This window comes from Triticum urartu, chromosome 6 (assembly GCF_003073215.2).
Source record: "Triticum urartu cultivar G1812 chromosome 6, Tu2.1, whole genome shotgun sequence".
Taxonomy (NCBI): domain Eukaryota; kingdom Viridiplantae; phylum Streptophyta; class Magnoliopsida; order Poales; family Poaceae; genus Triticum; species Triticum urartu.
In genome coordinates, this window is record NC_053027.1 from 13,723,949 (window position 1) to 13,747,779 (window position 23,831).

The 23,831-nt window shown below is 42.5% G+C and overlaps 3 protein-coding genes and 2 long non-coding RNA genes across 10 annotated transcripts; 3 read left to right on the plus strand and 2 right to left on the minus strand.

Annotated features, from left to right (window-relative positions):
* Positions 1-18: 18 nt before the first annotated feature.
* On the plus strand, positions 19-4,193 carry LOC125515949. Of its 2 annotated transcripts, none has more exons than XR_007287186.1 (3): positions 19-464; positions 1,083-1,273; positions 1,994-4,193. It is a non-coding gene; the product is annotated as an uncharacterized LOC125515949 (long non-coding RNA). The 2 variants fall into 2 exon arrangements; XR_007287187.1 differs by having other exon boundaries at positions 461-591.
* On the minus strand, positions 599-5,455 carry LOC125515945 (wall-associated receptor kinase 3-like). Its single transcript, XM_048681425.1, has 3 exons — positions 3,627-5,455; positions 3,362-3,535; positions 599-2,109 (listed from the first exon to the last, which is right to left on the minus strand). Exons 1-3 carry the CDS (start codon positions 4,486-4,488, stop codon positions 1,229-1,231), a joined length of 1,917 nt encoding a protein of 638 aa, XP_048537382.1. The 5' UTR covers positions 4,489-5,455; the 3' UTR covers positions 599-1,228.
* On the plus strand, positions 4,275-9,419 carry LOC125515950. Its single transcript, XR_007287188.1, has 6 exons — positions 4,275-4,472; positions 5,506-5,790; positions 7,229-7,419; positions 8,209-8,297; positions 8,960-9,187; positions 9,279-9,419. It is a non-coding gene; the product is annotated as an uncharacterized LOC125515950 (long non-coding RNA).
* Positions 6,893-10,109, minus strand: LOC125515944 (wall-associated receptor kinase 5-like). The gene is made up of 3 exons (XM_048681424.1): positions 9,169-10,109; positions 8,907-9,080; positions 6,893-8,255 (listed from the first exon to the last, which is right to left on the minus strand). Exons 1-3 carry the CDS (start codon positions 10,046-10,048, stop codon positions 7,096-7,098), a joined length of 2,214 nt encoding a protein of 737 aa, XP_048537381.1. The 5' UTR covers positions 10,049-10,109; the 3' UTR covers positions 6,893-7,095.
* On the plus strand, positions 9,632-14,582 carry LOC125515948. 5 transcript variants are annotated; one of them, XR_007287184.1, is made up of 7 exons: positions 9,632-9,773; positions 9,867-10,032; positions 10,187-10,412; positions 11,127-11,303; positions 11,406-11,587; positions 13,251-13,595; positions 14,194-14,582. XR_007287184.1 is itself a non-coding variant. In XM_048681427.1 (2 exons), exons 1-2 carry the CDS (start codon positions 12,335-12,337, stop codon positions 14,310-14,312), a joined length of 1,380 nt encoding a protein of 459 aa, XP_048537384.1. In that variant the 5' UTR covers positions 12,279-12,334; the 3' UTR covers positions 14,313-14,582. The 5 variants fall into 5 exon arrangements, 1 of the variants encoding a protein (XP_048537384.1); XR_007287185.1 differs by having other exon boundaries at positions 11,495-11,587; XR_007287182.1 differs by having other exon boundaries at positions 11,127-11,587.
* The last annotated feature ends 9,249 nt before the right edge of the window (positions 14,583-23,831 follow it).

The following is a 23,831-nucleotide window of genomic DNA, read 5'->3' on the forward strand; positions in this document are numbered from 1 at the left end:
AACAAGAGTGAGGTGCGTGGCTTGTTCATCACTTATTTTTTATTAGCACAAAGTGATCATTACCCAATTAACAAAATATATCCAAAAAATACATGCCATGTACGAATCCCCCCCGCCCAATTTTGTTGTTGTTTCTAGCCTTTTGTTGCCAGCATAAGTGCACAAGGCACACAATCTTAACCATTTATGCTCTGATTTATTGGTTTCTCCAGACACATTTTTGTTATTTATCTGAAAGGTTCAATACATCATCTTAATGCAACAAACGGCATGCTGCTTATGCTTAGTGAAAAGGGAAAATAAAGAATATTTTTTTTGTATAGCCTTTCACCTTTTCTATTGTACTATCCACTGTTGGTGCAATAATTCTCATATGAAATATTGTTACTTGTAGATACTCTTTTTTCGGTTCAATCCTAATTTTAAGTGCCTACAAGTTCTTGCACCCTCCGTGCTGCTCTGAGGTTTGATTCACATTCACTTTTGTGATTGTAAAATACTAGAATTTCTTTGATCTATTATCACCAGTTTGCATGATGTAAAGTAAAATTGGTGTTGAAGAGTAGAAGGTGTTGAAGATATATACAGGAGGTGCATATCTGAGCCTTTACAGAACTGTTCACTAGATTCCTAGAGGAAGATGATAGCTCAAAAAACATTACATAATATATCAACTCTGCTTTTTTAAACATACTGGAATACTTCAAATCATGGTACATAGAAATTTGCTGTTCATGTAAGGAGGTGTGTTACAATTAAAAACAAAATATATCAACTCTGCTTTTTTGGACATACTGGAATACTTCAAATCATGGTACATAGAAGTTTGCTGTTCATGCCAGGAGGTTTGTTACAATTAAAAACAAAATGACACGTTTTTGCATGACATTTAAGGCACGAAATATTAAATTCAATCTCTGCTACAATCTATGATTTCATAAGCAATTTATCATCTACCACTTTCTAAATCTAGCGCCATCAGACTTCCGTGCTGTCCAGTGCTAGAAGGGTCATAGTGTGATGAGTTCTCAAGCAAACATTCAGTTTCCCGGCTAGGATTCTGAATCAATTGTTCTCTCCAGGTGCTTCGTATTGATCTCAACCTCTCGGCGACCTCTCTCATTAATGGCCGTTCTTCCCCCCTCATACTCAAGCAACACTTTGCCAGTTGAGCAATTTCTTGGAGCAGCTCCGTTTCGAAGTCTAATATATTCTTGTCCAAGATGAATTAAAGTCCATTTTCTTTCATTGCCAGAAGGAAGGATGATGCAAGGTTTTTCTTTTCTCCAGCACTGTCGGAATAAATTGCGAACTTCATTGTGATGAGCTCTAGGAGCACAACTCCAAAACTATAAACATCACTCTTCTCTGTTAGTTGACGCTCTTGCAAGTATTCAGGGTCAAGATAACCTATAGTTCCCTGTACCATTGTCATAAACTGTATTTCATCCGTAGGAAGCATTCTTGATGCTCCAAAATCAGTCACTTTTGCTGCGTAGTTGTCGCCTAGGAGAATGTTTGGAGATTTTACATCTCCATGAACTATGGGAGGGGATGCTGATGAGTGCAGATATGCTAATGCTTCTGCAGATTCCTGAGCTATCCTGAGACGAGTATCCAGTGAAACAGGAAATCTTCTGTTTTTACCATGCATCAGCTCGAATAGGGTGCCGTTTGAGATCCATTCATAGACCAACATTGGGACTTCCACTTCTAAGCAACATCCTAGAAGCTTTACCACATTCCTGTGGTTTATCTGTGAAAGTATAACCATCTCTTGCGCAAATTCATCTTTCTGGTCCATGTTCATAACCTTTGAGCGCTTTATGGCTACCACTCTGCCGTCTTTGAGAATTCCCTTGTAAACAGTTCCATGGCCACCTCTTCCTAATTCTCTGCTTGAGTCGAAATTGTTTGTTGCATTCTCTAGTTCTTCCCTTGTGAATATTCTCACTGTATCAACTTGCTTTGACCTGATTTGGTCATATAATAGCAGGCCACCATTTTGTTGGAAGAAAAGCTGCTTTTCTTTCACCAGCTTTCTCTTCTGACATTCAATCAGGAGTGCAAAAATGCAGATAAGGAGAAGTACTGCACATGCTGAAATACCTGTCAAGATAACATCCTTTCAGTTTTGGTTCTTGAACACGCAGGTGAGTTGTGTATCTTTGTATTAAAGAAGAAAGGAAGGGGGTAGAAGGCCCCGAGCACACTGGAAGCATACTGGTTTAATTAGCCTGGAAGACAATTTTCTTTCAGTTACTAGAACAAGATTTAGTTTGAGGCACATGCTCAGACGTAAAATGGGAAATTCTACTGCTTTCTTTAGAACATAAGGACGGGTTACTACTTAATAGTTTTATCATTTAGTACATTTGAGCGCATAAATAGGTATGCGTTTGTTCCTTATGCAATGATAAAAGTGGGCATACGATCTGCATGTAAGTCAATGTAGCATATGCAGCTATTATTTACTACCTCCATCCGAAAATAAGTGTCTCAACTCTAGTACAACTTTGTACTAAAGTTAGTACAAAGTTGAGACACTTATTTTGGGACGGAGGGAGTATATGACAACCTTCAGCCTTTTTGTGTTTTTAGTGGTTTTCTGCTGTCGTTATCAGGAAAATGGCGTTCAGAAAAAAATCATGGAAAAAATATGATTATGTACGAGCTGTGCAAAAGTAAGAAAAATTTGAGATATGGAACAAATTGCTGTACAGTACAAGTTATGAAACTTGTTGTGCATAAATGCATCACGATTTTTGCAAAGTTAGAAACATTGGGTTCATATGTACCATGTTCTAAAAATTGGCTCTAGTCATTACTACAACTAATACAATGCATGCATGTGTAAGTGTCCAATTTTTTTGGAGGATGAGATTAGCTGCAAATATGTGTGTTACTCTGGCTTCTGACATGATTATCTGTGGCTTGTTGATCCACTGCAAATTTGTATACAGCTTCCATATTTACAAATAATTATTTTTGAATGAGAGGTACTATTATTGGCTAAATGATAAATTTGTGCTCGATATATTTCATTTTTTTGCTTTAATATAAATAGTTATTTTTAGTGCAAAGTTGAGTTTTTTTTTGCGGGGAAAATTTGAGTTCTTGTTGTGAAGTACAAGCAACCAATGACATCCAATTGTAAGAAACTCTGCATTGTTTTATGTTATGAACTTTGTGTGTGATCTATTGTCACACACGGGCACTTGGCTACTATTTAAGTATGTAATTTACCATCAGTATCTTTAAATTATGCAGAAGATTATACTTTCTAGAATAAATGTTACTTTCACTAATGCGCTATATCAGTTTGACTTATCCATGCTATTGAGATATTTGGAACATGTACCTGCAAACATTTTTGTTAATCTAGCTCTTTCTGAAACTGCAATTGGGTCACAGGTTTTTCTCTTTGGATCTGCACTCTGAGTCGCAGATTTGCATGAACAATCGTAGTCCCCAATTATATTGCTGCAAATTCCATGGCAAGGATACTCATCTGGGAAATTGCACTCATTGATATCTGCACACATAATTCAAGAACAGAGAAATAGCTTGAGATCGATGCAGAGATAACTTGAGGTGAACCCAAAAGAAGGAAGTGAGTTACCAACCTTGGCATCCTTCTTCCAGGTATGGATTGCCTGCAAAACCATTGTTGCAGGTGCAGAGATATCCTGTAGCATTTGGTGATGTGATGCACCGGCTATTCTTGCTAATACAGGCATACGTTGACATGTTCTTCACGGCTTCATCACAGTATTCATTTCCAGCAACCCAGTCAAGCAGAGTGGGTACTCCATCCTTGAACTTCTCTTTGAATTTATTATCCTCAAGATAAGAAGCCTCAAACCTGAACCAATCCTGCTCGGCGACAAAAGCATAGCTGCATGGGTTGAAGCCACTCACCTCAGAATTGTCGAATCTGTCATCGAATGTTATATTGGAGAAATTGAGGTTTGGCGCAATAGATGTCTGGCAACAGCCCATTCCAGAGCACTGATCACTTTCATCCACACTTCGCTTGTCTGCGCACATCGAGAAACACCCAGCTCCCACTCTGTGCTCGTTAAAGCCTCCCAGGAATGCAAGGGTGTTGCATCCAACCGCTGTTAATTTATTTGCCTTGGTTGATATTGTAAAAAACTTACCCGTATTTAACCAGGCCCATCCCCCTGTCTCGTTGAAGCACTTGGATGCAATCAAGGTGGTGACTCGGGCCTGCCCTCCTAGCAGACTGATGTTGTAGATCTTTATTCTGCTGCTTGAGTTATGCCTGTAAACACTGTTGTTCTCGCATGAAACATCGAACCCTTCGCGGAAGCAACCTTCACCGATGCCGAAGGGGTATGGGATGGTGTGGTTGCCACATGTTTCTCGGCACCCAGGCTTCGCCATCCTGGACGCTGTGCTGCTCTTGATGCTTGCTAGCATCAGGGTGGCTGCAAAGATTAGGCATGGTAGGGCTGCTGCCATCTCTTTGTGTATTTCTGCCTCCTTTCTGTCTGTCCTATGATTCAGCTCCCTTTCTCTAACTTGGCTATGCTTATATAACGAAATGGATGTGGACTAATTGATTTTTCATGTTTTTTCCCCAATCAGAGTGTAGACTAGGTCAGAAGTGGTTTGGGGTTTGAACCAGCCTTCTTTCAGTCATAAGAATAGCTTGCTTGTCTGCTCTGCAACCCAAACATGAGACGATGAATTAATTGGCAGTTTTATTTTATCTTTTGAGAGACAGAGAGAGAGAGAGAGACTGCTAGAGATGCCACTTTTATGAACCTACCTTTTGTATTTCTTTATCAAATAATTCAAAGTTTTTTTTTGGCAGATGGCTCCTATTCTTACACATGGAAACTTTTTTCTACAACTTGAGTATTAACTTATACACTACTTTTTAGCAAGATAAAGTTTCCAACTGGTCATGATCACAGCTTACAAGAGTGCTGAAATTAGTTTAATATTAAGGCAGAAAAGCAAGTCTGTTCTTATATGAGGCACGCGTTTAGATGCTAGACATAAAGCACCTTGCGCAGATTTAATAGAAAGCCGAAAGAAGGTTCAGGTGAAACTGGGGCATGCATTTACATACTGACCGATATGGTGGTTATAGCAGTGCAATTTCCCCCTTCTATATCCCTTGCTTGGCGGATTGGCCTTTTCTGAAAGCAACTCCCCACCTACCATAGAAGACTGGGCCATCAGATTTTTGCTGCGTCAACGTACTCCATTTGGCTTATTCTCACTGTGCTTCTTTGATGAAAGATGTCACATCTGTACAACTAGCCTTCTATGAAATGGAAGCAGTCGCTGTGTAGACTGTAGTGGGGCAATTGGTAGGCTCCAGGTGATGTTGTATACGCATATAAAACTGGGGAGACTCTTCATGTGAAATGTTTCATTAATGTATTTACCTTTGAATAGTGTAAATTATTGTCACCAGTAACTAGTAGTAACTGCTTAGAAACTTAACCTTATGTTGCCTTGCCTCAGGTGATTTGAGCCAGGAAGTGACCCAGGGTCACTCAAGGCCGCAGCACATCAAGTGAAAGGAAGGTTCCTTGATGAGGTCAGGGTGGCCTTTAAATCCGTGCCTGGGTCAAGTCATTAAAGAGAATCTTTCAAAAGGGACAAGGAGATAAGCACTTCCTGCTCGATGAAAGCGAAGGTGAACTCGTTCGCATCACTGGTAAAGGGGGTAAGCTTGCTCTGTGAATTACCTTGGACTAGTTCTGCTGTCCTGATCGACTCCACCGCGAGAACAGATTTGCGCCACAGGTTCGTCCTTGAATTACGCTCGACCAAATTTGTGTTCTTCTTTGCTATGTACTGTGGTGTGGACTAGCTTGTAACAGGGGAACTTACCAGCTCAGCTAGGAATGGCTCTGACAAGTCACTGTTGAGTTAGTTTATACTCCCTCTGTGAACTAATATAGTGATCTAAACGCTCTTATATTATTTTACGGAGGGAGTACAAGTAAAAAGAAGGGAAAAGGAAAGACCCTGCATTTTTAGAGGGCGTACCCACTGCTGAAAGACCTGCTTTTTTCGTAAGGAATTAGCAAAAGCACACCACAAATTGTGTGCTGTATCTCATCAGGTCCATAAACTCGTACTAATCTGTGATAAATCCTGTGCTGTAATATCAACAAGTTCTGGCTTTCATGTGTAGCATACATATACCTCAGGTTGATTTCCCGTGCAAATTTTGTAAGTTAGACGTGTTCTTGAGGTCATCAGTATATTGTAGTATCTACTTTGTTCATGGAGAATAGTGCAATAGTGGAAGCGGGTAAGTTCGTGCTAATTACTTGAGACCTAGGGTAAATACAAAATGAAAATATCTTTTCCCTTCTCGGTGCAAACTAAAAAAAGAATTAATGCCTCTATGTTTGCAACTGATATGTGAGATAGTGGAAGTGGGTAAGTTTCTTCTTAATAAATGCACAGGCTCGAGTTTGAATTTATCAACATAGTTTCCCCTACTTTTTCTTGCCTATTGTTAAGTAATATCCAGTGTTGGTGCAATGAATCTCATTTGAAAATTTGTTACTGATAGATACTCTACTTTCAGTTCAATCCTAGTTTTAAGCGTTGGCAAGTTTTTGCACCCTTCACTGATTTGGGGTTTGATTTGCATTCACTTTTGTGATTTTAAAATACTAGAATTCCTGTAATGTATTATCACCAACTTCCATGATGTAAAATAAGCGACGCTGTAGCAACAATTCGTTTTTTTACTGGAGAACTGTAGGGGAGGCTCTAACAGTAATATATTATCAAATAGAGTAAAAGGCGTACAAAATATATACAGGAGTTGCATATCAGAGCCTATACAGAAGGAACTATGTTCAGTGGATAGAAGCACATACTAGGAAGGTGATGGTAAAAAAACCTGTTACACAATTTAGCAATTCTTTGTTGTTAACATACTGGAATACTTCAAATCATGGTACATAGAAGTTTACATTCATGTAAGGAGGTTTGTTACAATTAAAAAAAGGACACATTTTTACATGATATTTATGGCAGGAAATATTAAATTCAATCTCTGTTACAATCTATGATTTCATAAGCAATTTATCATCTACCACTTTCTAAATCTAGCGCCATCAGACTTCCATGCTGTCCAGTGCTAGAAGGGTCATAGTGTGACGAGTTCTCAAGCAAACATTCAGTTTCCTTGCTAGGATTCTGAATCAATTGTTCTCTCCAGGTGCTTCGTATTGATCTCAACCTCTCAGCGACATCTCTCATTAATGGCCGTTCTTCCCCCCTCATACTCAAGCAACACTTTGCCAGTTGAGCAATTTCTTGGAGCAGCTCCGCTTCGAAGTCTAATATATTCTTGTCCAAGATGAATTGAAGTCCATTTTCTTTCATTGCCAGAAGGAAGGATGATGCAAGGTTTTTCTTTTCTCCAGCATTGTCAGAATAAATTGCGAACTTCATTGTAATGAGCTCTAGGAGCACAACTCCAAAACTATAAACATCACTCTTCTCTGTTAGTTGACGCTCTTGCAAGTATTCAGGGTCAAGATAACCTATAGTTCCCTGTACCATTGTCATAAATTGCATTTCATCCGTAGGAAGCATTCTTGATGCTCCAAAATCAGTCACTTTTGCTGTGTAGTTGTCGCCTAGGAGAATGTTTGGAGATTTTACATCTCCATGAACTATGGGAGGGGATGCTGATGAGTGTAGATATGCTAATGCTTCTGCAGATTCCTGAGCTATCCTGAGACGTGTATCCAGTGAGATGGAAAGTCTTCTGTTTTTACCATGCATCAGCTCGAATAGGGTGCCGTTTGGGATGCATTCATAGACCAACATTGGAACTTCCACTTCCAAGCAACATCCTAGAAGCTTTACCACATTCCTGTGGTTTATCTGTGAAAGGATGACCATCTCTTGCGCAAACTCATCTTTCTGTACCATGTTCATAACCTTTGAGCACTTTATGGCTACCACTCTGCCGTCTTTGAAAATTCCCTTGTAAACAGTTCCATGGCCACCTCTTCCTAATTCTCTGCTTGAGTCAAAATTGTTCGTTGCGTTCTTTAGTTCTTCCCTTGTGAATATTCTCACTGTATCAACTTGCTTTGACCTGATTTGCTCATATAGTAGCAGGCCACCATTTTGTTGGAAGAATATCTGCTTTTCTTTCACCAGCCTTCTCTTCTGACATTCAACCAGGAGTGCAAAAATGCAGATAAGGAGAAGTACAGCACATGCTGAAATACCTGCCAAGAATAACATTCTTTCAGTTACTTGAAGTCTTGTAGGTAATGCCTAATGGTGCTCAAAGCACTTGCCCCCTTTTCGTCACAACTAAAAAAACTTTTTACTACTCCCTCTATCCCATAATATAAGACACTAGTGTAAAAAATGCTCTTATATTATGGGACGGAGGGAGTAGTAATCAGTTTTAGGCAGATTACAAATCAGCGTTTTTTTTTCCAATAAACTAGATGAGCACCAACAGCATAGGAATATAAGAAGTCACATTCTATTCTAAGAATTTTTGGTACCATTTATCTATGATGTGCTGTGATGCCTGCGACACACAGCACCTGGATACTGTTTTATAACTAATTTATTTACCACCAGCATCTATTAAATTATGCACAAGGCTACACGGCACTTGGTTCTGCACCTTATTTTTATTGCGAGTACAGTGCATACTTTTAGGACAAGGTAGGATGAATGTCCTAATATGTATATTTTGCAAATAAGAGTGAAAAAGTGTTATTTCTTATTTGTTCATATATGCAGCTAAGTTTAGATTTCTAGGAATGAATGTCACTGATGCCTCCCTATATGTGCTATATCAGTTTGACCTATCCACACTATTCAGAGACACTTACAAAATATCCTGAGTATATGAAGGTTACCTATAAATATTTTTGTTAATCTAGCTCTTTCTGAAACTGCAATTGGTTTGCAGGTTTCTCTCTTTGGATCTATGCTGGTAGTCCCAGAGTTGCATGAGCAACTGTAGTCCCCAATTGCGTTGCTGCAGATTCCAAGGCAAGGATACTGATCTGGAAAACTGCACTCATTGATGTCTGCAAAGGGATAGATAAATAACTGAAGATCAGTGTACAGATAACTTAAGGCGAAGTTAAAAGAAGTGAGTTACAGTGAGTTATCGACCTTGGCATCCTCCTTCCAGGTAGGGGTTGCCTGCAAAACCATCGCTGCAGGTACAGAGATATCCTGTAGCATTTGGCGACATGATGCAATGGCTATTCTTGCTGATGCAGGCGTAAGATGACATGTTGTTCCCTGCTTCATCACAGTTTTCATGTCCAGCAACCCAGTCAAGCACAGTAGGTACCCCGTTGTTGAACTTCTCTGTGAATTTATTATCTTCGAGATAGGAAGCCTCGAACCTGAACCAATCCTGCTCTGCGACAAAAGCATAGCTGCATGGGTTGAAGCCACGCACCTCCGAATTGTCGAATCTGTCATCGAATGATATATTGGAGGAACTGAGGTTTGGTGCAATAGATGTCTGGCAACAGCCCATGCCAGAGCACTGCCCACTGTGATCCACACTTTGCTTGTCCGCGCACATCGAGAAACACCCAGCTCCCACACTGTGCTCGTTATAGCCTCCCAGGAATGCAAGGGTGTTGCATCCAACTGCTGTTAATTTGTTCGCCTTGGTGGATATCTTAAAGAAATCAGCAGTATTTGATGAGACCCATCCATCTGTGTTGTTGCTGTTGCTGTAGAAGCACTTGGAGGCAATAAAGGTGCTGACTCGGGTCTGCCCTCCTGCCAGACTGATGTTGTAGATCTCCATTTGGCTGCTCGAGTTATGCATGAACACACGATTGTTCTCGCAGGAAACATCGAACCCTTCACTGTAGAAGCAACCTTGACCGATGCCGAAGGGGTATGGGATGGTGAGGTTGCCGCATGTTTCTTGGCATCTAGGCTTCGCCATCCTGGACGCTGTGCTGCTCTTGATGCTTGCTAGCAGCAGCAGGGTCGCTGCAAAGATTAGCCATGGTAAGGCTCTTGCCATATCTTTGTGTAGTACACTACTGACTCCTTTTCTGTCTGTCCTATGATTCAACTCTCCTTCTCTAACTTGGCTATGCTTATATAGCGAAACTGATGTGGACTAATTGGCCCCACTGGCATTTCTTTTTTGTCCAATCAGGGTGTAGAGGCGGCCAGAAGTGGTTTTGGGGTATGCGATAGCGTGTCCACTCAGCAACCAAATGGGAGACCGCGACTCAGTTGGCAGTTTTGTTTTAGCCAGTTTTGCGAGCCTAACCTATAATATTGTTTTATCAAATAAATTCTAAGGTTTTTCTAACAGACATGGGTCCTGTTCTTAGGGGTGGCAATTCTGGTCTACCAATTGGAGCATTCAGTTTTACACTGTACGTTTTATCCTCAAAATGCCTGATATGATCACACTGAACAACTGTAGCAGAAATTATATATTTAATGCAGTATGCCACTCTCCAGTAAATTGTTTCCCTCTATGTAGCATATTAACAAAATAAAGTTTCCAATTGGTCATGATCACACCTCACTAGTGCGCTAAAATTAGTGCCATGTTTAGGTGGAAAGGTAAATCTGCTCTTATATTAGGCACGTGTTTAAATGCTAGACAGAGATCACCTTTGCCCGGCTTTAGCATAAAGCTAAAAGGAGGTTCAGGTCCTTGAGAAACCGGGCCACGCGTTTAGATGTCGATATGATGGCTGTAACAGTGAAATTCCCCCCCTTTTCATTAATTTATATTTGCTTGGGCCAACTTGGCTCCCCTGAAAGCATCTTGCCACCTACCAGATGACCTGATCATCAGATTCTTATCCCGTACTCCATTTGGCTTAACCTCCCTGTCCCCTTTGATGGAATGCCACATCTGTTATCTATACAACTAGAGTTTCTTTTATGAAATGGAAGCAGTGTAGTGGTAAACTGGTAATTGGTAGGCACCCGCCTCCAGGTGAATCTGAATTCACATATAAGACCGGAGACCGACTCTTTTATCCTGGATGCATGGATGACCTGTTCAAATGCTGTACTTAGTATTATCACCAGTAACTAAAACTAGCTGATTAAACTTAATCTTGTGGGTGCCGTAGGTGATTGAGCCAGGAGGGTTCTTGTTGACCCAGGGTCAAGACAGCGAACGTACGGTGCATGAAAGGAAGTTTCGCTGATGTGACATGTTGTATCTGCAATCGGGTCAAGTCGTTAAAGGGAGTCTTCCAAAGGACAAGAAGGCAATCTAATGCACATCCGGATTGACGACAGCGAAGGTGAGCTGATTTTGCATCCCAGCATTTCATTAGACTGGTAAAGGGTTAGGATTATTCCCTTGGACTAATTCTGCCGTCTGGGTTGATTTCATCTGAGAGCAGATTTGCACCTCAGGTTTGTCCTTGGATGTATGCTCGACCAATTTTCTGTTCAATGCTATGCACTGTTGGAGTGTGATTTGTTATTACAGGGAAAAATTACTAGCTTCACATCTATTTAGAAAAGGGTAAAGGCAAGGACTACCAGTGTTTTCAAAGGAAAAAAACACACCATGAAAGCCACTGTAAGTTAATCTTTCCTTATGTCCGTCGCATGTGCAAGGAAGGGATGTGATTGGGCTTGGTGTGATTTTTTTACACATGACACCCATCCTCACTGCCACTGCCATATGCGGTAGAGTCGAGGAACGAGAAGCTGAACTGATTGTGTCACGGCCATTGATTAGACCGGTGAAGGAATAGGTTATTGTGAATCCCTTGGACCAATTCATCCCTGTCATTCGAGTACTCGACTTGGCTATGAGCATATTTGCACCTTAGGTTTGTTGTCCTTGGGTTTATGCTCGAGCAATTTACCTTTTTCTGCACTATGCACGTTGGAGTGTGAATTGTTGTTTAAGATTTGTTATTTTACTATTTTAACATGTGTGTAGGAAAAAAGGGCGAAGTAAAGGATTATTCATGTTAACTTTTGAGAAGAAAAGAACAAAACATGAAAGCACCATAAGTTAATCCCGCTTGATAGATCTTGGCTGTCGCATGCGCAAGGAAGGGATATGATTGGACTTGGTGTGGATTTAGAACGCATACGCTTGGCAATTTTTTTAAGAAGGCCCTGCCAAATATTTTTAAGAAGACCCTGCAAAATGTCCAGAATGCAGCAAGAAGTGTCGTCACATTGCTCTCAGCCCAAACCACCAAAATAGGGTTTCCAAACCTAGCTCTCAGCCCAAACCACCAAAATAGGGTTTCCAAACCTAGCTCTCAGCCCAAACCACCAAAATAGGGTTTCCAAACCTAGCGGCGACAGAATGGGCGGCGGCGGCGGCGGCACGCCGCACCCATGCGAGACCCGAGTGGATGAGCATGTACGCCAGAAAATGGCCTCGTTGCCAATCCCCGGTGATCTCCTAGCGGACATCTTCCTTCGCCTGCCCACGCCAGCCGACCTCATCCGTGCCGCCGTCGGCTGCATCTCCTTCCACAACATCATCACCGATCGCTCCTTCCTCTGCCGTTTCCGCAAGCTCCACAACCCGCCCCTCCTCGGATTGCTCGACAATCATCGAGTCTTCCACCCTGCCAACCCGCCTCACCCCTCCGCGTCGGCAGCCAGTGCCGTCGCTGTTGCCGCTGACTTTTCCTTCTCTTTCCTTCCTGGCGCCAGCCACAACTGGGCCATCCAGGACATTCGCGATGGCCGTGTCCTCCTCAACAAAATCCATGGGAGGGATGGTATCGGTCAGAAGTGGAGAATATTCAAGGATATGGTGGTGTGCGACCCCCTGCACCGACGGTATTTCCTGCTCCCGCCAATCCCCGAGGATCTAGTAAATCCAGTGGAGGAGCCACACTTTATGGAAGAGGTATATTATTTGTACCAGATCTTCCTTTTGCCTCCCTGTGACAATGATGAGGAGGCAACAGCTGTGGAAGAGACGTCATTTAGAGTGGTTTTGATGGCATGGTGTGAAACTACGATGGTTGCCTTTGTCTTCTCTTCTAGTACTAGACAATGGCGAGCCATTCCATCCCTGGGCTGGGATACTTTAGTTGCTAACTTGCCACTGAGAGGGTATTGTCTCTTCGCCGCACGCCAATACGCGTATGGCTGTTTCTACTGGATGTTACATTTTTGCAAGAAAATATTGGTGCTTGACACTCAGAAGATGGAGTTCTACATTGCTAACCCCCCACCTGCAATATCTTTTTCTTTTCTGGATATAGTCATTGTGGAGGCAGGGGAAGGTAGAGTTGGGATGTTTGTGCCAGGAATAGGCAGAAATGGACTTGAATTCTATACAATGTGGAGAAACAATGGTGGGACTTACATGCAGTGGAAGTTGGAGAAGACGATCTCAGTTCATTTTTTGCACTACTCTGCGGGTTCAAATGGGAAACACTTGTTCATATATGATGTGGAAAGCCCGTCGGTTAGCTATGGTTGTTTCTCACTAGACATCAAGACATTCCAGCTTAAAAGGGTGTGTTCTTCAAAGACATGGATCCCTAATCCGCTTGCATATAGCAACTTTCCACCATCAATTTTGGCATCACCAACAATAGCAAGTGGTAAGCTTTCTTAGTTAACTCCTTCCTTGTATAGTTATGCAACAACTTGTCTGATACTCGGTACTCCTTATTGTGATTGGTAATTTTCATATACATGGTTTGGTAGCTGTTACCTTTTCCATGATTGTGGCAGCGCTCATCAAGCACATGAATAAAATTGTGATTGGGGTGCGTCTAACATTGTGGTGGTTATGTTCTGTTTGGTCTCCTAAGGGAGTTCTTAAGTTGTCTAGTTTGTTTTGTATGTATGTTGGCTGGAGCAAGGGCTTTAGGTTTTGAACTTTTGATTCAAGTCGTTGTTCTTCAGAAAAGAGTGCTGTCCCTTTGTGACAAACTTTCTGTGACGACTTTGTCTTTATCTTTGTCATGCAATATGAAATGGGACCGGAGCTATTTAATTCGAAAAAAAGGATGAGTTATGAAGATTGATTCTCCAACTTGTATGTGGTCCTTTGATACCTCGTCTATTATGCTTCTTACTGTGTTTTTCTCAAAAGAAATTTACCAAGTGTTGTCGAATAGTAAGACCTATTGTTTATTTTGCTCGCAAGCTCCAGAATATATATATCTGCAACCTGAGTATGTTTATGTTGGGCAGGTACTCAGGAAGGTGAGAAGGAGATGCTGGAACAAGGCGCGGAAACGCAGCAAGCTGAAGAACATGTGGACAGCCAGCATGGTGGGAGCACCGGTGATGGTGTTGATGGCGCTGATTGAGTTTGTGCTGCAACTCAGACAGCTGACCACATGTTGGGGTCTGTAATAGGCGGCTCTGTTTGGTCCGTAATAATTGACCTGGAGTTTATCTTTATCCCGTGTGCTTTCGATTTGACTTGAAGTTTATCCTGTGTGCTTTCAATATGACGATGGTTGGTGTGTTTGCCGCATAAAGACTATGTGAGTAGTCAAAGGCGAACAATTTGAATTTGTGAGGTATTTGCAACTAAGCAGACGTGTTGGCCTATAATCTATTTGTGTTGCTCTTTCTTTGGACAGTGAAGTTACTTTTAGCAGTACTATTTGTGTTTCATGGGATCTCTTTCGTGCTGCTCTTTTTCTTGCACAGTGAAGCTACTTGAAGTTCTGTGAGATGCCAAATGTGTTGTAGAATAAATAAATAGAACTAATCAGGCATTTTGGAAAACAAGGACAAGTACTGATCTACTCCATGAGCAATGATAAGGTGAAGGGAACATGCTTGTGATGCCTGTTAACGTTGTACCCTAAGGATCTCTTTGTGATGCTCTTTTTCTTGCAGAGTGAAGTTACATGTGCTTCTGTTTGATCTCATCTGCACCCTCAATCAGTTGTTCTCTCTCAGGGGAAAGTGGTGGTTCTTGCTCAATTCTGCCCATATAATTCTTCTGCCAAAATCTGATGCCGCCACCAAGATCAAGGATTTTCGGCCAATCAGCCTTATACACTCCATTGCTAAGATCATATGCAAGTTATTGTCCAATAGACTCACACCCCTCCTGCTCAAGATCACCCTCACCCGCAAAGTGCCTTCATCAAGAGCCGCTCGATCCAAGACAACTTTCTTTAATTATGTCAGAAATGCCCTGCAAAAAGCTGCACAAGAACAAAGAGCCGGCCTCGCTGCTGAAATTGGATATTGCCGGCGCTCGATCCAATAGTACTAGTGTGTGATGGAATTAATATATTGTCTAATACTCCCTCTTTTCCAAAATAAGTAACTCAACTCTATACTAACTTTAGTACAAAGTTCACTTATTTTGGGATGGAGGGAGTATATCCTTTTTTTACGCGAAATAAGGAGCTTTATTGCACAATTGAAATCCGGTTACAATCAGCTAGGAAGCTGCTGACTAAAAAGGATGGATAAGAGTCCAACCAGACGTCTGAAACTGAAAGCGTGGTCGCATGTTTTGCGCAAAGATCGGCCGTGCAATTGGCTTCTCTTGCGACATGCTGGATCGAAAAAGAGACGAAGTTTGCAGCTCTTTCCTTGATTTCATCGAAGATAGGCTTCACAATCAACCTGTGTAGCGACCAGACCTTAAACAGTCCAATCTCTGTGCTTCAGTGTCATCCCTGGATCAGTAATGCTGACACCGCACAATACTTGAAGGATTTATAACAGAGTAGTAATCACACACTTATTACAACGAGTGTCTCAAAAGAGAACTTATTACAATAAATATGGCTTAAGGCCATCTAATAACGATAACAACGGAAGGCTTGGAAGATAAGTGAGTCCATCAACTCCAACGGCATCACTGAGTATAGAACCACGACCTAAAGGCACCTTACTCGTCGTCTGAAAAGTCTGCAACATAAACGTTGTAGCCCGAAACGGGTCAGCACATGGAATATGCTGGCAAGGTAACACATAGAGAGTAATGAAAGAATAGGCTAAACTATATGCATATTTGGCTGGTGGAAAGCTCTATGGTTACAGTTTTGCGTAAAGCCAATTTTTCCCTACTGCAAAGGAATACATTTTATTTAACTATCATGGTAGTTGTTAAACATTGAGAGTGTAGACACGCTCTCAATCCCAATTAAGCATCAACATTAAAACCCAACAATATTAATTAAAGTAACATGATGAGATTCACATGATAATCCAAGTACTAGATACTCAGGTTGTCCATAACCGGGGACACGGCTAACCATGATTAGATTATACACTCTGCAGAGGTTTGCGCACTTTTCCCCACAAGACTTGATCTCCTTCGTTGGGATTCTCGCAGTACATGGTGTTTGAGAAACGGATGACCGAGACATAGTCTTTCAGAAGTGCTAGCACCTTACGATCGGGTAGACTGTTACACCTACTTTCCCCTACATCTGCTAGTCTACCACTGTAAGAGTTCGACGACTTAATCAACTATGCTAGAGCCCATAGTAGCTTGTGGCTGCACACGGAAGTTTCTAGTATGAATAATCTCATGATCCCTTTGAGCCTGGGTGGCGGTCCAAAAGAAAAACAGGCAATCGCTGGAATACCCAGGTGCCTCAATCCACCCAGATGTGTGTTTATGTTGCCACCTTAGATAAACCATTAATTATCAATCTCACATCTGTCATGGATACACTCAGCCAATCCACGTCTACTAGCATAGCATAGCAATATAAGCAAACGTAGAAGTATCTCCCAGGGTTTGATAATAAAACAGGTAATAGGTTCTACCTCATCTACTTCCCAAAACCCACAATTTAGTTAGATCCTAATCATGCATTGTTTGAGGATTGATCTAATGCAATAAAAACTGGGTAGTAGGAGGTATGATCAAAGTGTTACTTGCCTTGCCGATGATCCGCAAAACCTAGCGATTCGAAGTAGCAAGCGGCGCACTCCGGGTACTCTATCGCAAACAAACAAGCATACAATAAGTACTCATCTAATGCACATGTAAAACTCAAATAAGAGATATAACCAGAAAGTTCAACTTAAAAACTCCGGTTGGCAAAAAGAATCAAATCGAACGAAGCAACGAAAGTCAAACGGCAAAAGAAAACAAGCTTCGTTTACTATTATGGACATAGGTCAAATTTTACAGAAGCAAAAACTTGTTTGAGTTGGTTAAACGGAAAGAGGGTTTCGAGACGAAACTCCAGGCGCTTGAATCGTCTGATTCCGATAAACGAGCGAAAAGTTATACTAGAACGAAAATCGGATCAGAAATCGCGATCAGAAATAATCGCGGATAATCCGAGAAAAAGAAAAACGACGAACAGATTAACGAACGAACGTTTGTTATCTGGATCTAAACGATGAATGCGTTCGTTAAAATGAACGAACGAGAGAACGCTTGCTAATTAACCTAAACCGGAAAAAAACCGATTTAATAAAAAAACGGAAACTAAAAAACGAACGAAAATCGGCGAAAACTAACAGTTTTCTAAAAAAAAACCGGCGGCGGGGTCAACCTCGGCGGCGGGTCCGGCGGCGGCGGCGTCGGCGACGGCGGCTGGGGCTGGGCACGGCTAGGGTTTGGGGGCGCGGCGCTCGGGTGGGTTGAGGCGGCCCGGGGGGCGGCGCTATATAAAGGGCCCGACCGGGAGGCGGCTTCAAATAAAATAGCAAATAAAACCAAAATAAAATCTTATTTGATTTTATTATTAAATTCTCAATATTTCTTTATTTTGGAAAATTCATTTTATTCCCTCTCTCATATGTTAGTGATAGAAATAATTGAAGATAAAATAAATAAAATCAAATGGTCCTATTTTCAAAATTTGAGAAAACTCAAATATGAAAATAACGAAATCCCCAACTCTCTCCGAGGGTCCTTGAGTTGCGTGAAATTTCTAGGATCAACCAAAATATAATAAAATATGATATTCAATGATGATCTAATGTATAACATTCCAAATTGAAAATTTGGGATGTTACAAACCCACCCCCCTTAAGATGAATCTCGCCCTCGAGATTTGGGTTGGTTAGAAAATAGGTGAGGGTGGTCCTTCAACAGATCTTCCTCTCGCTCCCAGGTGGCTTCATCCTCCGTGTGGTGGCTCCACTGAACTTTGCAAAACCTGATAACCTTGTTGCGGGTGACTCGGCTGGCATACTCAAGAATCTTGACTGGTTTCTCCTCATAGGTCAAATCATTGTCCAACTGAATCGCTTCCAGTGGCACTGTATCTCTCAGCGGTATATCAGCCATCTCTACATGGCACTTCTTCAACTGGGAAACGTGGAACACGTCGTGAACTCCTGACAATCCTTTGGGCAATTCCAACTTGTAGACACTTCTCCCATACGCTCCAAAACCTTGTATGGTCCTACAAAACGTGGCGCTAAATTTCCCTTAACCCCAAAGCGCTTAACTCCTCGAAGTGGAGATACTCGAAGATAAACTCGGTCTCCGACTTCGTAAACTGTCTCCTTGCGTTTCGAATCTGCGTAGCTCTTCTGCCTGGACTGGGCTACCTTGAGCCTATCGCGAATCAATTTCACCTTCTGTTTAGACTCCCTAATCAGATCTGGTCCAAACAAGTGTCGGTCTCCAACTTCATCCCACGACAATGGGGGCCTGCACCTCCTTCCGTACAAGGTTTCGAAAGGGGCCATCTTCAAACTGGATTGATAACTGTTGTTGTAAGAGAACTCTGCGTATGGCAAATTGTCGTCCCAATTAGATCCATAATCTAGCGCACAAGCTCTCAGCATATCCTCCAAAATCTGATTGACTCTCTCGGTCTGGCCATCTGTCTGTGAATGGAAAGCTGTACTGAACTCTAGCCTGGTACCCAAAGTTTCGTGCAACTGATTCCAGAACTTTGAGGTAAACTGGGTTCCTCTATCTGATACAATGCTTCTTGGAACTCCATGCAGACATACGATCTTGGTCATGTATATCTTTGCTAACTTAGCACTGGTGTAGGTAGTCTTCACTGGAATGGAATGAGCTACCTTTGTCAAACGATCGACTACAACCCATATCGAGTCATAGCCTGAACGTGTTCTGGGCAATCCTGTGATAAAATCCATGCCTAACTTATCCCACTTCCATTCGGGTATTGGCAATGGCTGTAGCAATCCCGCTGGCTTCTGATGCTCTGCCTTTACTCTCTGACACACATCGCAAACTGCTACATACTCCGCAATATCCTTCTTCATTCCGGTCCACCAGAAAGTATCCTTCAAATCCAAATACATCTTGGTATTTTCTGGGTGTATCGAATATGGTGAATCATGGGCTTCTTGCAGAATTAACTTCCTGATCTCCGGGTCATTGGGCACATAAACACGGTCTTCAAACCATAAGGTATCATGTTCGTCCTCACGAAATCCTTTAACTTTTTCTTTGCTCATTTTCTCCTTTATAGAGGCAACCTCCTTGTCAGTCTTCTGAGCTTCTCTGATCTTATCCATCAAAGTAGACTGAATCTCTAATGCTGCTACATAGCCTCTCGGGACTATCTCCAAACATAGCTCACGAAGATCCCCGGCTAACTCCTTTGGTAAATCTCCCATCATTCGAGTGTTGACATGGCTTTTACGGCTCAACGCATATGCTACTACGTTAGCCTTTCCGGGATGATAATGCAATCTCATATCATAATCCTTGATGAGCTCCAACCATCTCCTTTGCCTGAGATTCAACTCTTTTTGCGTGAAAATATACTTCAAACTCTTGTGATCCGTGTATACTTCATAGTGGTTTTCAATGAGAAAATGTCCCCAAGTCTTCAATGCATGCACTACGGCTGCTAACCCCAAATCATGCATGGCATAATTCAACTCATGCGGCTTAAGCTGTCGTGAGGCATATGAAACAACTCTTCCTTCCTGCATAAGCACTGCTCCAAGTCCTCGACGTGAAGCGTCGCAATACACCTCATAATCCTTGTTCTGATCCGGCAGAATCAACACTGGTGATGTAACCAAACATTTCTTCAACTCCTGGAAACTGGCCTCACATTCCTCAGTCCATTTGAACTTGGTATCCTTCTTCAACAACTCCGTCATAGGTTTCGCAATCTTCGAGAAATTTTCAATGAATCTCTGGTAGTATCCTGCGAGTCTAAGAAAACTCCGGATCTCTCCAACTGTTGTTGGTGCTTCCCAACTTGTCACAGTGTCAACCTTGGTGGGATCTACTGCTATACCTTCTCCGGATATAACGTGTCCGAGGAATCCAACTTCCTTCAACCAAAATTCACATTTGCTAAACTTGGCATATAACTGATGTTCTCTGAGCTTCTCAAGTACCAAACGCAAATGTTCCTTATGCTCCTCTTCAGTCTTCGAGTAAACTAGAATATCATTAATGAACACTACGACGAACTTATCCAAAAACTCCATAAACACTTTGTTCATCATGTTCATAAAATATGCAGGTGTGTTAGTCAGTCCAAATGACATAATGGTGTACTCGTACAACCCATACCTGGTGGTAAAAGCCGTCTTAGGTATATCCTGTTCTCGAATCTTCAACTGATGGTATCCTGATCGCAGATCGATCTTGGAAAATACCTTAGCTCCTTGCAATCTGTCAAACAGATCATTGATCATTGGTAGTGGGTACTTGTTCTTGATTGTTACTTCATTCAATCCCCGATAATCAACAACCATCCTTAACGATCCATCCTTTTTCTCCACTAGAAGTACTGGCGATCCCCAAGGCGAAGAACTTGGGCGAATATATCCTTTATCCAGTAACTCCTTAATCTGCTTCTTAATCTCCTCCAAATCTTTTGCGGGCATCCTGTATGGTCTCTTAGATATTGGCCCTGTGCCTGGCAAAAGCTCAATTAAAAACTCAATGTCTCTATCCGGTGGCATGCCTGGCAATTCCTCTGGAAACACCTCAGGGAAATTCTTTACCACTGGTACTTCCTCTTGCACAACTCCTGTTAACGAATTTACTTGAGTCCTCTTCGGCACATGCCGGGATACATACTTGATCCTTCTTCCTTCTGGGGTGGTGAGCAAAATCGACTTACTGGCGCAATCAATGTTTCCTCCATACATCGATAGCCAATCCATACCCAGAATTACATCCAAACCTTGTGATTCCAAAATGATTAAATCTGAGGGAAACACATGCCTACCTATACTCAATGGCACTTGAAAACATCCTTTACTGGCCATGTACTCCGCTCCTGGTGAGCTTACTAACATAGGTGTTCTAAGAACTTTGGTGGGCAGGTTATACTTATCCGCAAATTCCCTTGATATATATGAATGCGATGCACCAGTATCAAAAAGAACGATTGCAGTAAAAGACTTAACCAAAAACTTACCTATTACTGCATCGGGCTGGGCTTCAACCTCCTCCACATTTACGTGGTTCACCTGTCCCCTATTGAAAGGGTTCGGCTTCTTCCCAGAGCTTCCATTGCCATTTCCATTATGGGATTCAGGACATTCATTTGCATAATGTCCGGTGTTCTGGCACTTAAAGCAAGTGACTTGGCTCAGGTCTCTCTTGGCTGGGGTTGATGGGTTGGTACGGTTCTGGTCGTTGCTTACTCCATTCCCATTACCATTCTTGGGGCCATTATGATTGTGCGAGCTACCTCCTCCCTGGGTATGCTGAAAATGTCCTCCCGATCTAGGGGTAAAACGTGGTTTCTGCTGAGCTCCGGAATTGTACTTCCCTTGTCCATACTTCCTCTTACGGTTCTCAATTTGCTACTGCTTCCCTTCAATCATAAGAGCACGATCTACCAACTCCTGGTAGTTGTTGAAGGTTGCTACCATCAACTGCATGCTCAACTCATCATTCAGTCCTTCCAGAAACTTCTCCTGCTTAGCTGCATCCGTAGCAACGTCATCTGGGGCATAACTGAAGGAAATACGCCCTAGAGGCAATAATAAAGTTATTATTTATTTCCTTATATCATGATAAAAGTTTATTATTCATGCTAGAATTGTATTAACCGGAAACATAATACATGTGTGAATACATAGACAAACAGAGTGTCACTAGTATGCCTCTACTTGACTAGCTCGTTAATCAAAGATGGTTATGTTTCCTGACCATGGACAAAGAGTTGTTATTTGATTAACGGGATCACATCATTAGTTGAATGATCTGATTGACATGACCCATTCCATTAGCTTAGCAACCAATCGTTTAGTATGTTGCTATTGCTTTCTTCATGACTTATACATGTTCCTATGACTATGAGATTATGTAACTCCCGTGTGCCGGAGGAACACTTTGTGTGCTACCAAACGTCACAACGTAACTGGGTGATTATAAAGGAGCTCTACAGGTGTCTCCAAAGGTACATGTTGGGTTAACGTATTTCGAGATTAGGATTTGTCACTCCGAATGTCGGAGAGGTATCTCTGGGCCCTCTCGGTAATCACATCACATAAGCCTTGCAAGCATTGCAACTAATGAGTTAGTTGCGAGATGATGTATTACGGAACGAGTAAAGAGACTTGCCGGTAACGAGATTGAACTAGGTATTGAGATACCGACGATCGAATCTCGGGCAAGTAACATACCGATGACAAAGGGAACAACGTATGTTGTTATGCGGTCTGACCGATAAAGATCTTCGTAGAATATGTAGGAGCCAATATGGGAATCCAGGTCCCGCTATTGGTTATTGATCGGAGATATGTCTCGGTCATGTCTACATTGTTCTCGAACCCGTAGGGTCCGCACGCTTAAGGTTTCGATGACAGTTACATTATGAGTTTATACGTTTTGATGTACCGAAGGTTGTTCGGAGTCTCGGATGTGATCACGGACATGACGAGGAGTCTCGAAATGGTCGAGACATAAAGATTGATATATTGGAAGCCTATGTTTGGATTTCGGAAGTGTTCCGGGTGAAATCGGGATTTTACCGGAGTACCGGGAGGTTACCGGAACCCCCCGGGAGCTATATGGGCCTTAGTGGAAGAAGAGGAGAGGCGGCCAGGGCTAGGCCGCGCGCCCCTCCCCCCTAGTCCGAATAGGACAAGGAGAGAGGGGGCCGGCGCCCCCCTCCTTCTCTCTCTCTCTTTTCCACCTCGCGAATCCTATTCCAACTAGGATTGGGGGGGGGGAGTCCTACTCCCGGAGGGAGTAGGACTCCTCCTGGCGCGCCTCTCCTAGGCCGGCCGCACCCCCCTTGAGCCTTTATATACGGAGGCAGGGGCACCCCAGAGAAACACAAGTTGATCCACGTGATCATATTCTTAGCCGTGTGCGGCGCCCCCTGCCACCATAGTCCTCGATAATATTGTAGCGGTGCTTAGGCGAAGCCCTGCGACAGTAGTACATCAAGATCGTCACCACGTCGTCGTGCTGACGGAACTCTTCCCCGACACTTTGCTGGATCGGAGTCCGGGGATCGTCATCGAGCTGAACGTGTGCTAGAACTCGGAGGTGCCGTAGTTTCGGTGCTTGATCGGTCGGGCCGTGGAGACGTACGACTACATCAACCAAACGGTTCCGTTGTCGATCTACAAGGGTACGTAGATCACACTCTCCCCTCTCGTTGCTATGCATCACCATGATCTTGCGTGTGCGTAGGAATTTTTTTTAAATTACTGCGTTCCCCAACAGTGGCATCCGAGCCTAGGTTTTATGTGTTGATGTTATATGCACGAGTAGAACACAAGTGAGTTGTGGGCGATATAAGTCATACTGCTTACTAGCATGTCGTACTTTGGTTCGGAGGTATTGTTGGACGAAGCGGCCCGGACCGATATTACGCATACGCTTACGCGAGACCGGTTCTCCCGACGTGCTTTGCACATAGGTGGCTTGCGGGTGACAGTTTCTCCAACTTTAGTTGAACCAAGTGTGGCTA

Coding starts and splice junctions, on each gene's coding strand:
- LOC125515945 (XM_048681425.1), bottom strand. CDS start 4,488: ATGGCAGCAGCCCTACCATGCCTAATCTTTGCAGCCACCCTGATGCTA. Junction 3,536..3,626: donor CCTGGAAGAAGGATGCCAAG/GTTGGTAACTCA, acceptor TTATGTGTGCAG/ATATCAATGAGTGCAATTTC. Junction 2,110..3,361: donor ATTAACAAAAATGTTTGCAG/GTACATGTTCCA, acceptor TTATCTTGACAG/GTATTTCAGCATGTGCAGTA.
- LOC125515944 (XM_048681424.1), bottom strand. CDS start 10,048: ATGGCAAGAGCCTTACCATGGCTAATCTTTGCAGCGACCCTGCTGCTG. Junction 9,081..9,168: donor CCTGGAAGGAGGATGCCAAG/GTCGATAACTCA, acceptor ATCCCTTTGCAG/ACATCAATGAGTGCAGTTTT. Junction 8,256..8,906: donor ATTAACAAAAATATTTATAG/GTAACCTTCATA, acceptor TATTCTTGGCAG/GTATTTCAGCATGTGCTGTA.
- LOC125515948 (XM_048681427.1), top strand. CDS start 12,335: ATGGGCGGCGGCGGCGGCGGCACGCCGCACCCATGCGAGACCCGAGTG. Junction 13,596..14,193: donor ATCACCAACAATAGCAAGTG/GTAAGCTTTCTT, acceptor TATGTTGGGCAG/GTACTCAGGAAGGTGAGAAG.